The 16156-nt window shown below is 38.5% G+C and overlaps 1 protein-coding gene across 1 annotated transcript in view; it reads left to right on the forward strand.

Annotated features, from left to right (window-relative positions):
* The first annotated feature begins 460 nt into the window (after window positions 1-460).
* LOC140931218 (ubiquitin carboxyl-terminal hydrolase 40-like) overlaps window positions 461-16156 on the forward strand; it is a 37771-nt gene continuing 22075 nt past the window's right edge. Inside the window, exons 1-18 of the mRNA XM_073380983.1 lie at window positions 461-765; window positions 3609-3661; window positions 4291-4404; window positions 4555-4680; window positions 5503-5541; window positions 6149-6295; window positions 6675-6761; window positions 7256-7368; window positions 8077-8149; window positions 8971-9111; window positions 9966-10034; window positions 11094-11284; window positions 11793-11953; window positions 12506-12572; window positions 13266-13359; window positions 13610-13687; window positions 14798-14888; window positions 14994-15067. Of these exons, the coding sequence (XP_073237084.1) occupies window positions 558-765; window positions 3609-3661; window positions 4291-4404; window positions 4555-4680; window positions 5503-5541; window positions 6149-6295; window positions 6675-6761; window positions 7256-7368; window positions 8077-8149; window positions 8971-9111; window positions 9966-10034; window positions 11094-11284; window positions 11793-11953; window positions 12506-12572; window positions 13266-13359; window positions 13610-13687; window positions 14798-14888; window positions 14994-15067 (1926 nt within the window). The 5' untranslated portion in view covers window positions 461-557. The remainder of the gene's footprint in view (window positions 766-3608; window positions 3662-4290; window positions 4405-4554; window positions 4681-5502; window positions 5542-6148; window positions 6296-6674; window positions 6762-7255; window positions 7369-8076; window positions 8150-8970; window positions 9112-9965; window positions 10035-11093; window positions 11285-11792; window positions 11954-12505; window positions 12573-13265; window positions 13360-13609; window positions 13688-14797; window positions 14889-14993; window positions 15068-16156) is intronic.

The following is a 16156-nucleotide window of genomic DNA, read 5'->3' on the forward strand; positions in this document are numbered from 1 at the left end:
TTCTCGTCAAAATATGACCGTCAAGCCATCACGTTTTGGACGTTTTGTTGCCCGCCATATTGAAAGCACATACAAATATTGCGTGGGGAGGGGTTAGGATTCATTATCACGGGTCTCGAAAGGCACTGCCGTTCAGTTCAAAATCTAGCGAAAAAATCGAAATTAGCAGCATGTATCACCAGACAGGGTTTTAATACTGTCCAAAAAAATATAATTTGTTTCTTTTTTAGGAAACATTAAACATTTACCAGTGACAAATACCTGTAACTATACTCTCCCTCCTTCACCCAGATACAATGTTTTTCCTCTGGGGTAGTAGGGAAAGAAGTAGGCCAAGTACCTCGGTACACTAGAAGAAGAAAAATCTATCTATCGGTACACTATAGGAATCATATATGAATTACCTACCAAAGATAGAGCGTTTGATCGCGGGCTCCTAAACAGAAAGTAATCCAAGATGGCGGTTGACAGCAATTGAAAGAGGAAACTTTCTTTCTGATATTGCAATGTGCACTCAAGGAAGCTGACAGTTATCTTTCATTACGTTGGACTAAATTATGTTCGGCTCTCTATTCGAAAATAAGGAAGATGAAGAAGAAACCGTATTCGAAAAATCATCACAGAATCCTCACCAAGGAGTTTCTAAACCTCTGTGTCCGCCTGCCCCGAGAGGAGAAACAGGAATCTGTGGCTTGCAGAACCAAGGAGCTACTTGTTATCTCAATTCTTTACTGCAGACGCTTTTCTTCACACCAGAGTTTAGAGGTAAAAGTTTTCTTGCTTTGAACATTAACAAAATTTCTTTTAGCTATATTTTACATGACCTTTGAGGCTTACTTCCGGATTCAAAGCCCGGGGGATCGGGAGGGGTAGTGGTGGTGGGGGGTGCTTAACAAAGTCTCGTAGGGGGAGGCTCCACCCCGAGGTCCAACCCCTTAAGTATTATTTTTGACAGAAAACAAGGCTGTGCTCTAAGGAACATTGAAAGGAGACCAGTTATCTGAACCTGTAAAATCCCTGCTGCCCAGCATATGATTCGCGTGAAAAATCTGAGATTTTCTAGTCACCGAAGAGCAAAAGTTAGGCGCCAGGGGCCACCGGGCTCTGCTAGAGCACAGCCTTGGAAAAGGTACCCCTTTTCGTATAATAATAATAATAATAATAATAATAATAATAACACTTATATAGCGCTTATCCGCATGCGTTCTAAGCGCTTTACATCCATTGTATTACAGTATGACTTAGAAATATAAAAACAAAAGATTAAGTAAACTAATTTAGATTAAAAGCGCATTTAAAAAGGTGTGTTTTCAGTTTAGATTTAAATATACCTTCTATTGGCAAATGTTACCCCTTTCACATACCAAGTTTAGAACTTTGCATTCCTTTAAACTGCTGTATAATGCACTGCCTTTGAAATATAAATAAATCACAATGCCAGAATGTTTCACCAGTTTTTCACAGCCTTATTAAAATGAATCTGGTTGTTTCAAGTCATTCTCTCTCGGTTGTTTATTTTACCCACCTCTAGTGTTATCAGTAAGGTACATTCATGATAACAGAAAAAGGGTAAAACAGTAACGAGATCAAGGAGGTTACAAGCAACAGGCGAAATATCTGCCCCTCAGACGGGCAAATTCTGTCACATACTACAAATCCTCCTTTCCAATACTACAAATCCTCCTTTCAAATAGAAATAATACTTTTATATCAGTGTTTCCAAGTCAAGGTGCGTCGAAGTCAAGAGTGCAATAAACATAAGATCATCGCACTAGTTTAATTTTGTTCATTACATGTATACGTTTACGTGAATGATACAACGGGGGTACTTGCGTTAATTTTTGCTGGGTATGTGATGCTGGCCTCTCAGAGCCCCTACCCCATTATAGTCTATTCTGTGGCCAATTATAGACCCCATCTTAGTCACTTTTGGACAAATATTTAATTTTCGTGATCCCCGCTTTATAATAGTCACTTTCTGTTTTTATGAATTGACCATTTTTAGATTGAATGAAGAACACTTTACTTGTCATCTACAGTACAAACATTCTGGTACGTTTGCTAACCATAAATATGAAGAACGAGTCGGTCTTACCCCAAAAAATCAAAAAATGTGCAACCCCATTCTAGTAACTCTCTTGAAAATGCGACCTCGTTATAGTCAATCCACTCGTGAAAATGCAACCCCATCCAGCAGCACATCCCCATTAGCCTCTGATAAGCAAGTCCCCCCCCCCCTGGGCTGCCATGCTACGTAGGCTAAGCATACACGAATACTTGTACATTCTATATTCCTGCATGCACAACAAGAAGGACGAGTAGTAATTTTTAGACCACGCCATCTTCACAGATTATCTTTTGACACTACGCAATTTATAACGACCTCACTGACTGGAATATCTGACTGATCACTTAGCTGACCCTCTGGATCGCTCGCCATTGTTTTGCAACTGGCACGAAAGGGGCGGTAAGATTGTTAAGGAAGTTAACCAACCTGACTATTCCCACAAGGTCCATGAGGTCATAAATAATGTAGCCTGCGTAGCAGGCGCTTGGAAGTAGTGGGTGAAAGAGAGAACGGGCGCGTGCGAGGGAGACACGCGAGGGAGACATGTTTACCTATCATTGGATAAAAGTAAAATGTCGTTAATCATATCAAGTATTAACTCAAATTACAAGCCATATGATTTGTCTGGACTGTTTGTGCAATATACAATCCCCGACGGCGCAACTATAGGAAGACACGCAGGCTAGCTAGGGTGACCTTTTAGGATTTGTATCCTCTTGTCATGAGAAAGAAGCAGATCACCACGACACAATGATTTTTTCACCGACTACCGCGATATAAAATTTAAACTCACCGCACACCGCTTGGACTCTGAAAACCACAATACCGTTCTTTGAAGTAAGAATTACCGCAACACCGCACCAAAAATAACACAATACCGTAATACCGCAAACCCTTACAACCCCTCGTAAATGGATGCTACGCTCCTGCTTTTGGGCCTTTTTACACACCACAATGACAGATTTCCCTTCCCTTTCATATACTTCAACTGTGAAATCCCTACCCTTCACAGTGGATCCTCGATATAACGAAGGGCCAAGTGGCTAACGTAATATGTTTACCATAAGGAGGTTTCATATATATCAAGGTTCTCTTCCATATATTTTACTATTAGCGGGGCTAGGAATATCGTTCATTATACCGAGGACCTCATTAGATGTGTGTTAAATTGAGGTTCCATTGGAATATACTTGAAGCCTAAAAAAAGTACCCATTTTGGGCAGAGCCTTCTTGTATAGGTAAATATAGGGAGTACCCTCCCCCCCACCCCCTGGTTTCAAAGTCATTTAAATTATAATAATACCTATATCGTAATGGGGACTAGAAGTGGGGGGGGGGGGGGGGGAATTCTTGAAACTTGTCTTCCCTTTGTTGAATTTATCCCTCCCAATGCAAGCTCCAAAAGCTGTCCTGCTTTTTTTTTTTTTAAACTTTCCTCTATTTTTTAGTCAATTTCAAACGTCCATGTTGTGAGTGTCAGCTACATGTATAGTATGAAGATATGCTTTCCTCATGTTTACAACTCTAATTTCTTTCTTAGATGGTCTTTTTGAGCTGAGGGAAGAAGATCTTAATCAAAATTCAAGCTTAAAAGTGAGCAACTATTTTATAAACAATATATTAAATGGATTTACACCAACTCTCTGCAGCTTCCCATTAGATACGAGGCTAATCCTACAGACTCCTTTACAGGTCTGCAAATCTCCTGGATAAATTGTTTTTAAGCTTTTCTGTGGTGTAAAATATTTTCCCCAAAAGCACAAGAAATAAAAATTCATGTTGTGTGAGGTTTGGGCCCAACATTTTCCTGCACTGGCCAATGTTACATGTAATAGCAGCTGTTTGATTGGATCAACATTCAGATACTGAAAGTCCACAACAATGATTTTGGAGCTAGGTCAATTGTGTGTATGACTTGCATTGAGAGGAGAGGGGGAGGGAGCTAGAGGAGGTGCCAGGGGTGGGTTTGTGGCAGTGCCATTGAATAGAGAAAGTCTCTAAATTTCACATTTCTGCTAGAGGTTGACATCTTTGTTAGTCCTGTAAGTATAGTCCATACACTATTGGTTGCAGGCATCTTCCTGTACATCTTTTAACAAGTACCAATAGTTATGGACTCGAATACTGCTGTATTTTAAAGTGGAACAGTTAAATTAGTATTCTTGGTAAGTGTGATAAGTTTGTGCATTTGACATTTAATTGTTATGATTTTCCTTTATCAGGCCAGGGTGATACCACTTCAACTGCAGAAGCTGTTTGCTAAACTTCTCCTTCTTAATCAAGACAGTATCGGCACTACTGATTTGACTGAAAGTTTTGGATGGGCAGGAAATGAGGTGTATATTACATCTATCACTGCATGACTATAAAATTAATATTATATGTGTGTACCAGGTTGTGTGTTTTTGCTCTTCGCCAATCTCATTAATGTAGTCCTTTTAGTTACCAAATTTTGAAGTAAAAATGTGCAATTTTCCTTTTTTCAGGGATTTCAGCAACATGATGTCCAGGAACTGAACAGAATTTTATTTAGTGCATTGGAATCATCTCTTATTGGTACACCAGGTGCAGCCTTAATAAGAAAGCTCTACCATGGAACATCTGTGACAAAGGTGCACAAAGGCTTTTAAAAAAAGAGCTATTATAACATACAAATTTTAAGGTTTTCGATTGAAGGTTGATGAATTCGAATAAGAGAATGTGATGTGGGTTAAAGAAACAAAAGCAACAAAAAAAAAAAGAAGAAAATAACCAACTGGGCCTGGTTGTTCAAACTTTGGATAGCGTTATCGACCAGGATAAATCACTATCAAGCAGATGGCGTAATTGATTTCTGTAATACTTTTTCACTGGATAGTGATTTATCCAGTGGATAGTGCTATCCAATGTTTGAACAACCAGGGCCTGCTGCATAAGTTGTTTGTGTTGTTTATTCAAACTTGAATTCACAGTAAGCCAAATGCAATCATCGACAACAAACTTCAGGAAAAAAAAAACCTAGCAAGAAACGTTCAGTGTGAATGATTCCAGCTGAGTTAGTGGGCAAGATTGTAAAAAAACCACCCTCTCCAAGAACCAATCAGATTGCAGGATTTAGAGAATTCTGCCCACTAGCAAACTGTTAAAAAAATAAAAGGTTATTTTTATTTATTTTTTTATAAGTTAAGATCAAGTGACTTTTTCAGCTTTTGTCATTTTCCTTAACCCTATCAATACTGTTATGTTGGCACAAGGTATTGTTTGTTGTTTATTTGGGCTGTGTTTGCATCACATGGGATAAGTACATGTGTAGGCTATTGAAAAGAGAATTTAGCAATTTTTTGGAAATCATTTGGGCTTTTAACCAGGCAGTTGAATGGTGGTGATTGTCTAGCAGCAGTGCACTTCAAAACATTTAATATTGATCTGTTTTATTTTAATTTATCAATTGCCAGGTCATTTGCAAAGAATGTGGTCATGTCAGTGAAAGAGAGGTACAATTTGTTGTTGTTGAAGTTAATCATAACACTTTTCAGCCATTTTTATACTCCATAAAATTAAAAAAGACATGAAATTTTAATCCAATGTTTTAGCCACATACGGCAACAATAAAAAAAATCTCAGGCAGGACGTTTTCGTGATGGTATTTTGGAGGTCATTGAATTTTTTATTAGTTTTTTTTTTATACCTGAGGCATTGTGAAGGTGATATTAAAATTTTGGAGATTTGCATTATCGTAATCTGTGACAAAAAATTCCTATACATTGCAGCTAACAACCATAGTGGGTAAAATGTATTCTGCAAATATGATTAAGAGTAGACTGCAGTATGTGCAGGCTTAATTTGCAATATCTGCTAAGACTAAGTATATACTAAGTAGTAGAAGGAGATTCACCAAAAACACATGTCACCAAACTTGAGCAATCTAGCTTATTATATAACACTACGGAAGTAAATTGCATGCTCTTTAAACCATTTATTAGTATTAAATTGCCGTTTACCTCCAAGCTAATCAATTATTGTAGTGTACACAAAACAATGTTCATATTTGTATGGCCATGGTATGTTACTAAAAACAACATTTTTTTTTATTTTTACAAGGAAGATTACCTTGACCTTCCTTTGATTCTCTCTGGATGCAATGGCCTGGAGCAGAGTCTTGAAATGAGTTATGTTTTAAAAGAGAACTTGGAGGGTGCCAATAAATACAAATGTGGTTCATGTGGAAAACTAGTTAATGCTATCAAGGTTTGTAGTTGTATGAAAATATTTCAATCAAAGCCATCTTTGCTATATGTGGCCCAAACTGGAGCAGGACAGCCGGGAGGGATCTGAATTAAGGAGAAACTTTTTAAGAGACACATTGCTATTAATCCTTGACAATAATGATTTTTTGTTGATTGCAATATCATGTGCCTTGATGTTAGAATACGTTAGGTAAATGATGATCTGCATTTATTCTCTGCCTGGCTGTTTATTCAGTTTTAAGATTTATTCTACAGGAGTGAGTTATAACCCTTTTAACCCTTTACTGTAGATGTTGTATGCACAGCAGCCTTCATTTAAGGCAGAATTTGTTGACTACAAGTCTGTAAAACTGCTGGTGATGAGTATTTGATATTTACAGGGCTCCAAGATAAGGACTCTTCCTCCAATCCTTTCATTTTCATTGTTGAGGTTTAACTATGATTTTCAACGAGGTGAAAGATTCAAGGTAACATTGATTCTTATTAAATGGGTAGATAATAACCAACATTAAATGCAGCCCAAAGAATATAAAAGCTTTACGAATGAAGTATTTTTTTCCCCGCCATTTCCTTAATGTAGTTATATTTTGTTGTGTATTTTGCAATTGTGCTTTGAATGTTTTTAATGAGAAGAGCAAGCAGAGTTTATGGATAGACAAAAAATGTTCTCAAGTCGAAACTCCACTTGTCGGATGCTCTAACTCTTTGTCCCATGCTCGTGACATGTTGATCACACCATCTCTCATTTCTTCACCAAGCTCAAAATTTATCAAATGTTATTAAATAACCATCAATCCTATGATTGTCAAATTTTCTTTTTCAGTTTAGTTTAAGTGGCTCTCAGGCTAGAACGCGTTCGCTCCCCCTAAGTGCAAGCTGTAAAGCTGACTCTCTATGTACCCTGTGTATTTGTTTGTCTGTTTTATTACTGATTGCTGATGTTGTATCTGTTGACTTTCAGGAAACCAAAAGATATACCTTTCCTGTAGCTCTGAGTATGAGAGAATTTTGTGAATCCAACAAGGAAATTGCAGATGATCAGGAGTATGAATTATTTTCTGTAGTAATTCATGGGTAGGTTTTGAACTGTTCTTAAAATCCTCTTTGTTGTAATAAATATATATTGATAATAATTTAAGAAAAGGTAATGAGTTCCTGTTTTTAGTTGTTAGTTCAATTTAACTGTATTTTTTCTCCAAAATGACCATTGGATTATATAGTCCTCACGGTTAGATAAGGGACTGGACATTTGAAGATGATGTGAACTGTGGAAATACAAATTTTAAAATATTTAATGAAGATATGATCGTCGCAGTGGTAATTGCAATTTAAGCAAATAACCCCCCCCCCCCAAAAAAAAAAAAAAAAAATTTCGACACTTAAACAGGATTCGAACCCATGGCCTCTGTGTTAGTGCTGCAGTGCTCTACCATTTGAGTTATGAAGACCCATACATTGGGAGCAGGCCAATTTGTTGAGTTGATCTTAACCCATGAAAGGAATGAAACATGAAGATGATGTGAAATGCTGAAATGGGCACTACTAACTCTGTAATGGAGGTCTTAAACTACTTAATTGCATTGTGTTACTTTCAAATTCTCCTTTCATCATTCCGTGTGACAGTCTGTTCGAGTTGTTTAAACTTTGTCATCAAATGGATGGACTCCTATCTAATTTACTACTTAACAACTTGTAGAATTATGTTTAAAAAGTTTACTTGTAGTGTTATGAAAAAGGAACTTTTTAAATTTTACTGTTCATGGTCTGTGTTTACGTTTTCAGTGGCAGTTGTTATGGGGGCCACTACCATGCCTATATCTGTGACGTGGAGGGACTGAGGACTTGGTTTGAACCTGTAAGAAGAATTTTTCCAACAATATTACATTCACCTTGAAGAATTATGCAGACCAAGGAAAATGTTATAGATGGTTAAATGTAATTCAGGCGAGGTCAAACACAAGACAATTCTGGCCAGCGGTCTCCATGTATGTGGGCGGTCTTGGGCTTTAGCAATTTTACAGCACTTTTGCTGGTCAATCATTTCACCCACATTGCTTTCGTGTGTAGTAGCTTTAGCTGATTTTTGCCCCCAGCTCTCCCTTCCCTCGGGATGTGTTTTGGTGAGTATCTGCGCATTTTTTCACTGAGGTTCTCAGTGTGATGGTGCCTTGTGGTTGCAGCTCACAGGGTTGTCATGTTTGCCTTCTGCACTCGCCTGCAGCTCCCTTCAGTTTCATCAGGCACCTTCCCTACACCCATCTGTTGTCGATGGGTTTAATAAAATGTTACCTCCAAGATCGGCATAATTCTTCATATCATACGTAAACCGAATGAAATAATTGTATCATTATTCATTTAAAATATTTCCAAGTTCTTAAAAAGCTTACCTCCTCATATTTCTCGGCATGGTTTCAGGATATTGAAGATGCTAATCAAAAAGTAGATATCATCCTTTGAGCAATATGTTTTGCATATTCTTGCACTTCTTCTGTTCATTTTTAATCAGAAATTCAGCTATTTCGTCTTTGGGTAGCCGTAAATGCCATTTTGTTATAGTTCACTATTATAATAGCTGTGGTACCGTGTGCTGATTGAAAGGCGACCCTTGTGCTGTTGAATTTTAACAGAAAATATCTGTATTTTTATCGTGGGCTTTTGGTGGCATTTTTATCCAAGGACAAAGAGCAAGTAAGAATTGTCCAAGGAGAGGATGACAGTCAAGAGAATGTTGTTGTTAACTCAGGTGACCCTGTGGAACTAATTGTGGCATTACTGAGAAAACTTGGAGGCGCAGCATCAGTTAATCAATTATGTCAGGTAAAAGATACAGCCAACTACTAACTGTGTGGCAAGCCTGTTCCAGGCTCCAAGATAGTAGGAAAGCAGATCGAGGAAAGTTGGGCAAAAGAGGCTGTGGGGCGTTTTTCGCACTCTCTCTTTTTCGCTGCATGGCCGCTTTTTTCACTTGTCTACACTGACCAAGACACTAGCCTGATTGTATGGTTAAATGCAGGATCAATTGCAACATCCCTCTAATGGGTACTTCCAAAATATGGACACCTCTCTATTTCAGACAGTTCTCCTGGTCCAAGAGATAGAAAACTTCTTATAACGATATTCCAACATGTTTGTGACCTCCACGAACCAAAGCTGTCATAATGAAAAACAAAAGATAAATCTTTTCCTGCCTGGTGCAAGAGAGGTGATGCAGACGCTCATCAGCGCTGATACATACCTGTGTCCGAGCTGACGTGTCAGGGCTCGAAATTAACGCTCGCAAACTCGCAAAATGCGAGTGATTTTGACAATCTGCGCGTAAGAAAAATATCCACTAGCAAACGATTGCGAGTTAGAATTATCCATGTCTTCCAAACAAAGGGAAATAATTTGCTTGTGGTCTCACCAGTTTGCTAGTGGAAAAATATCTTACTAGCAAAACTTTGCAAGTGCACTAAAAAGATAACTTCGAGCCCTGCGTGTACACGCGTTTGTATTGCATCTGCTCTGTTTGCTTACTAGTTTAGAAGGAAACTTCTACTTGCACTCTTGGCTCTGTCCCTTTGATGTCCATGTTAGGGCATTTGATTGTAATAGTTTACAGTGTTTGTGAATTCAGTCCTTTCATCTCATTTACATGATTGTGGATAAACATGTTCTTTTATTGCATTTAGTGTATGTCTAAAGACACAGGTCTCTCTTGGAATAAGCGATTTAAAAGTCGCTTTGGGCCACTCTCAAAGGTATGAACTTAATTAACATTTAGCAAATATGCAATTAGTGAATAGTGTTTGGACAAACTCTGATAAGCTATTCGATTCCCAGCGAGTATTGGTTGTTCATCATCTTCAATTATTCTAAATTTTGCCCATAGTAACTGCATTATTCACCAGATATTTGCTTTATTTGGATATCTTTTGGTTTGGCATGCACTAACTTCTCATGAGCACTACATGAGAAGTATAATGTACATCAGTTTTCCTTTACGCCTCTTGACTTGGCAAATATTCACCAGTCTTACCACCCAGTTTGTAAACTTTTTATTCAACAGGTTATCGTCAAGCAGATAGAAAAGAGATTCAAATCAAATAGAATATCGTGTTACTGAGTTGACAGACACTCCGTGTACTTACAAATGTATTAGACTTGTTTTCGTAAACTATTACCAGACAAATAATATGCATTGGTGCTTATTAATTCCATGTTCTTTCCCACATTACCCCGCTCTGAAACTCCCCACCACACCCTCCTTAGGTTGTGTTCACTCTATACCGGATATCTTTTCTTGGCGCCACGAAAGACTATCCGGTATAGTGTGATCACCTATCCCATATGTGACTCTCCAGTTTAGAGATTGGCGCAGCGCAGCTTCGTTCCGTTACAGAAATCGCGCCGCCACAACCGTTCTCGTGTGTGAATAGAAGCGTTATCCGGTATCTGGTTTTCGTGACGCATAGAAAAGATATCCGGTATAGTGTGATCACCTATCCAATATGTGACTCTCCAGTTTTGAGATTGCGGCAGCGCAGCTTCGTTCCGTTACAGAAATCGCGCTGCCAAAACCGTTCTCGTGTGTGTATAGAAGCCCTATCCGGTAGATTTTCCTGTCAGCGCAAAAGCTCTCCGATATACTGTGAACATAGCCTTAATGTATCATAAAAGGTGAAATTAACAACAGCCGAAATAGTAAGAGACAGCAACATTTTAAGGTAGTCTGCTCCAAAAAGGTTTTCTTTTGTGTAAATGTTGGCAGTGTTTTTACTGCTTTGATAGTATTTCCATTGTTGAAAATTTCTCTGCAGTTTTTCAAGAGGAACTCGGACATTTTCAGCTTCAGTGATGCCTGCGGATGGGTGTCATTAAAGAATGCTGGTGAAAATCCCTCAAATTCAGGACTTGCATCAGCTCAAAGACAGGAACACCGCCCACTTGAAAGTGAAAGCGTACAATCTTCTGTAGTTGTTGATGAGGGAAAGCCACTTTCATTGGCAAGGTAGGTATTCATGTCACCTGTTGTTTGTACAAACAACAACTTTGCACGTGCATCACACTTTTTTTCTACATTTCTTTGCCGTGTTTGCACGACTACGTCTTGAAAATGCCTAATTTCGCGTATTATGGAGAACGTAAGCAATAATTCCAAGCAACGATGAAATTTCCTCAGGCTTATTCTTTCTGAACTTGGATATGGTCCCTAGGAAGTCTGTCGTTCTATGAAAAAAACCGACGATTTGATGGAAAACGCGCCACGAAAACGACGTCCACAGGTATCCACAGAGGTACTCACAGAAGTACCCCGGCACAGAGAGGCTTAAGTATGAAAGGTGGTATAGAGACTCAAAATTGCAGTGACGTATGTTGTTTCCTTACACAATAAAATTTTGCTCGACTTTTCTCTTTCCACCTCGGTTTATCAACGTCTACTGCCTTCAAAGGGGAGAACCGATCATAATGAAAAATCCTTTGAGACAAACATAACAACCTGTTATATTTTCTTTTAGAGGAAAGGTTCCTGAACAGGGACATATGTGGTTCGACGTCAATGATTCCAGAATTTCTTGCATCCGTGAAAGAGATCTTCAGCGTCAGTTTTCAGGAAAAGAAAGTGCTTACATGTTGTTCTACAGAAGAAAAAATCTGTCAGTCTCTGGAAGTGATCCAAGTAGGTTGCTTGAAGTTTCTTACATAATTATTTGCAAAGCTATGGTCGAACGGGAAACAAAAGCGCGCAACTTGCTCAAAAGCCTTGCTGCGTAAACACGGGTTTAAAAGCGATATTGCGCGTTTTACTCACCCCGTTCAAACCTGTCTTAGAACAAATAACCGTACCTCAACCCTTTAAGTCCCAAGGTAGAGTGAGCAAAGTTAATTTTCTCCTAACAATATCGATACATAATATCGAGAAAATGTTGTGAGAATTAATGAAATGATCACCTGATGGGAAAAGCTTTGATCTACAAACAAATTCTCTCAACCAATTCTTTAAAGAAATATATGTAGATCAGTCTGGAGAATTTGTATGTGGATATTGGGACTAAAAGGGTTAAAGAGCTTTGCAGCGGAATGCTCCCAGTGACCAATACGGACTGGTTATAGTGTACACCTAGAAAATTTTGGCTCATAAAAAAATTAATTGATGACATTGCTGAGAATATAAGGTCAATAGTACACTGAAGTTTTTGTGCAGCGTTTTGTCTGTTATCTCTCCACACAGATTTGTCAGTTCCTACCTCCCTCAGAACTGAAGTTGGGGAAATAAACAAAGAATTAGCAAAACAAAGGTGAGCCAGTTTTTTAATTATGTTGTGGACTTTTCGACCACAAGATGGCTTTATTAGTCCTGTGTTGTGTTGTATGCTTTTTCATCTTTTAAATTCTAAGTAGGTCCGTCGCATTAGGGGTTCCCAAATACGGTGTCATTGAAAACACTTTTTAGGCTACCCAGAGTACTATTAGATCTCTAGAAATGCATTCTAGGCGGCGCTTTAAAATTTGTATCTGTACCGTCAACCTAGGGGAACTTGAGTCTTTCTGAAATCACAACGGCTTCAGTATTATTTTCCGGAACATTTTAGATGCAACTTAAAGTTTTACGAACCAAGGTGAGAATTTTTTCTGATTGCTCTCTCCAGGTTGTCGAATCCGCAAAATTTTAGGCTTCACTTTTGTACTAAATTTAACTTAACCTCGGAAGCGAAAATTAAACTTCCGAAAATCGTAGCCTGGCATTTATTAGGCAAGCTTCGAAAATGGAATGGACATTTAGAACTTTTTAGCCGTCCTCAAGCTATAGAAAATTCTAGGCAATATTTCCTTCTTCAAGCAGATATTTTACAGAAAACAGTGATTGGGTGTCCCTTTTGCATCGCTTTCTTCGAAAATCTGAAACAGACTGCCCGCTAAGTGAGTGATGAAATGGTGCACTTGAGAGTATAAGTTCTTTAACATCTTGTAAATTTTATTTGCGTCCACAGGGAAGACTATGATGCTCGACTGAATCAAATCTCTGTTACCGTACATTTTGCAAGCCACTATGTAGTATCAGATGGCTTTCTGAGAATTCAGCAGGTAAACTTTTGCATACAGGTATTAACTATGTTAATTATTTCTTTCGACATTCGTTTGACAAGTAGTAAATCGACCAGCTAAAATGCAGCGACATCGCTGTTTTTTTGTGTATATAACTCTTAAAATCTAATTGATTTTAATTTACCGACAAGCATTCCATTTTTATGGGCGTCGCCCCCACCTCGCCCCCCCCCCCCCCCCCCCGAGGACTGTCCAGGTAATTCATTGTAATGATTTGTAAACTTTGCAGGGTTTGACATCAGAGCCACTGATTGTGTCATTAGACAGAAGAAAACCGGTCACTGATCTTCTGCGTAAAATCACTGAGGTATGTTCAAATCGACATCCATTTTGCCTTTAAAGTAATATTATTCAAGCGATCAAGGAGAGAAGAAATAAGGGGCAGCGAAAGATGGAAAAGTATTGGGAGGACGCGTAATCAGCACATGCGCAGTCTTCAGTCGCCATTTTTCTTCACTTCCTTTCCCTCCCAGTTTACTATTCTCCAATCTCTCTCTGCCTTAAACGATCGCGCGCGACATTTGCTTAAGGGCCTTGGCTCAATTCCGTTCTTTGACATCACAAAACACCACCGCGCGAACCGCGCGAAAGGGTGGGACGAAGGTATCAAATGGCTTCTTGGCAGCCTCTCCTTCTCTGTAAGCCTCTACTCGAGTCGCAAGGATTTGTAATGATGAGTTCAACATGTTTTAGTCATAGAAAACTGAGATGAAATTGTAAAAGATTATTCAAAGTCGTCGTTTTTCATACTTGGAACTCTAAAAGAAAGATATTAGTTGATTTTTTCCAAAGGAAAACAAAGCTTGATCGGTTTTGGGTCATTTTTCGACAACACACGAGTAAAACTTGGCCCCTCAATTTTTTCAATTTGTAATCCGTTTCCATGCTGGCCCTCAAAACCCAAAGACATGCACTTCTAGTTCATGTACAGTAGTGGAGTAATTACAATTAAAACTGAATTAATTTTTCAGGGTTTTCTTTGAATCATGATTGTTTAAGCGTTTTAAAGAAATGCCAAAAAATGGGAACGTGTGTGTGTGTGTTCTGCCCACAGCCATGTCCTTTCTTATAGTTCCTGATCTTAGGCGCGCCTCTTGACCGCTACGTAAGGGCTGCCATCCTTCACTCTATCCAGCATTCCCTCTCGAGGTCTTCCATGTGGCCTCTTTCCTATCATTCCTCCCTCAATAACTAATGAGGCAAGATCACCATGCTGTAGGGTTTGACCAAGCCAGACTCTCTGTCTTCTGTTGTAAACAGATATGATGGCTCTCTCCCCACCGATACACCTCAGTAGTTCCTCGTTACAGACTTTGTCGGACCAAAAATGTTTAAGACCTTCCTCCAAAGCCACAACTCACAGCTCTCCAGCCCTCGCACGTCCTCTTTGTTCAAGATTTTTAAAATTATCTTTCAGCTTGATACTTGTAGAGACGACGAAGCCAGTAACACTGTTCATATTGCCAGACGACTTCCTGCAGGTCTATATCTATTCCAAGAGGTGATACGTAAGTGGGTGATATCTACGACCTCAAATTATTTTGACTTTTAGAAATTGAACTGACTCGAAATAATCGTTCATCCTTTTTTTCCTTGTTGCGTTGGTATTGTAGAACACCCTGAAAAGTCTCTGATTCAAAGCGGAGTGCATGATGGCACTGAAGTGTTTCTGTGGAATGGAGAAGAGGTAACTAAACCACAATTTTTTCGCAGTTCTTATTACTTTTTGACATTTTGAATACAGAAAATGACTTAATTGATACGCCCACTCTAATTAAAAAGGTAAAATAAGCCAAGAATTTCGAAAAATAAAAGCTGCGTTGCTTACTCGTTCCTATTCTTACAGTTTCTTATTTTATTTTTTTTTTTTCTCAACTATATTACGTTTTTTGTTTTATTTATTTATAAAACGTTAAGTTTTCTTAATGAGCCCTAATCTTACGTCTAATTTCTTTTTTTGCGTGCATTATCCTGCCTCCAATAGCTTTGCTAGCTGCGGACAGTTCTTTTGTTATGTTATCTACTTATCACTGAGTGTTGTTGTATTTTTCTTTTGACTATTGAAATCATTATGTCTCAATTAATGAAATGATTAACTCGACAATTTTCACGTGGCCGTGTAGATCTTGAAGGCAGGACTATCAAAGGATCTTAAGGTGACTCGACCCAGTTTTTTTGGGGGGGTACCATCCGACTTTGAAGCTCTCTAGTATCCCCACCTTTACTTTTATCGTAAGTCTAACACATAGAATGGATAACATATAGATCAATCTACAATATAACATAAAATTTTTGGCGATCGGAGTAAATGTCACGTGGTTATAATGCCACGCCCCTTTGAGGTCTGAGTCGAAAATCTGCTGTTGCAGGCATTTTTTCGTGAAAATCTCTCGGCTACACATAGCACGCATTAGTGCCTTGCGCTGAACAGAGTTTCACCAAAATCGCAAAGACCCAATTCGAGAAATTCAGCGGTTTCCAAATTTAGGTCATAATTTATGCGAAAATGATAAGCAAACTTTACACGGATTATATCTAATAAACTATGAGATTCATCTCTTTATTTTGGGCATCGTTATAACAGATGGGTCCTTGCAAGTCAGCAAAACGCTTTAGGGCCTTGTAAATGGGCGCGATTTCGAGCAAAGCAAACATATAGAAATTATAGTTTTCGCTATTTGTTGACGTTTGTCAGCGTTTAAGAGTCTTTCTCACGAAAAAAGCATTTTCTTAAAAATTCGTAGTTTTTTTTCCTTCAAATTTTTTCAGGGCCACA

Source organism: Porites lutea, chromosome 3 (assembly GCF_958299795.1).
Source record: "Porites lutea chromosome 3, jaPorLute2.1, whole genome shotgun sequence".
Taxonomy (NCBI): domain Eukaryota; kingdom Metazoa; phylum Cnidaria; class Anthozoa; order Scleractinia; family Poritidae; genus Porites; species Porites lutea.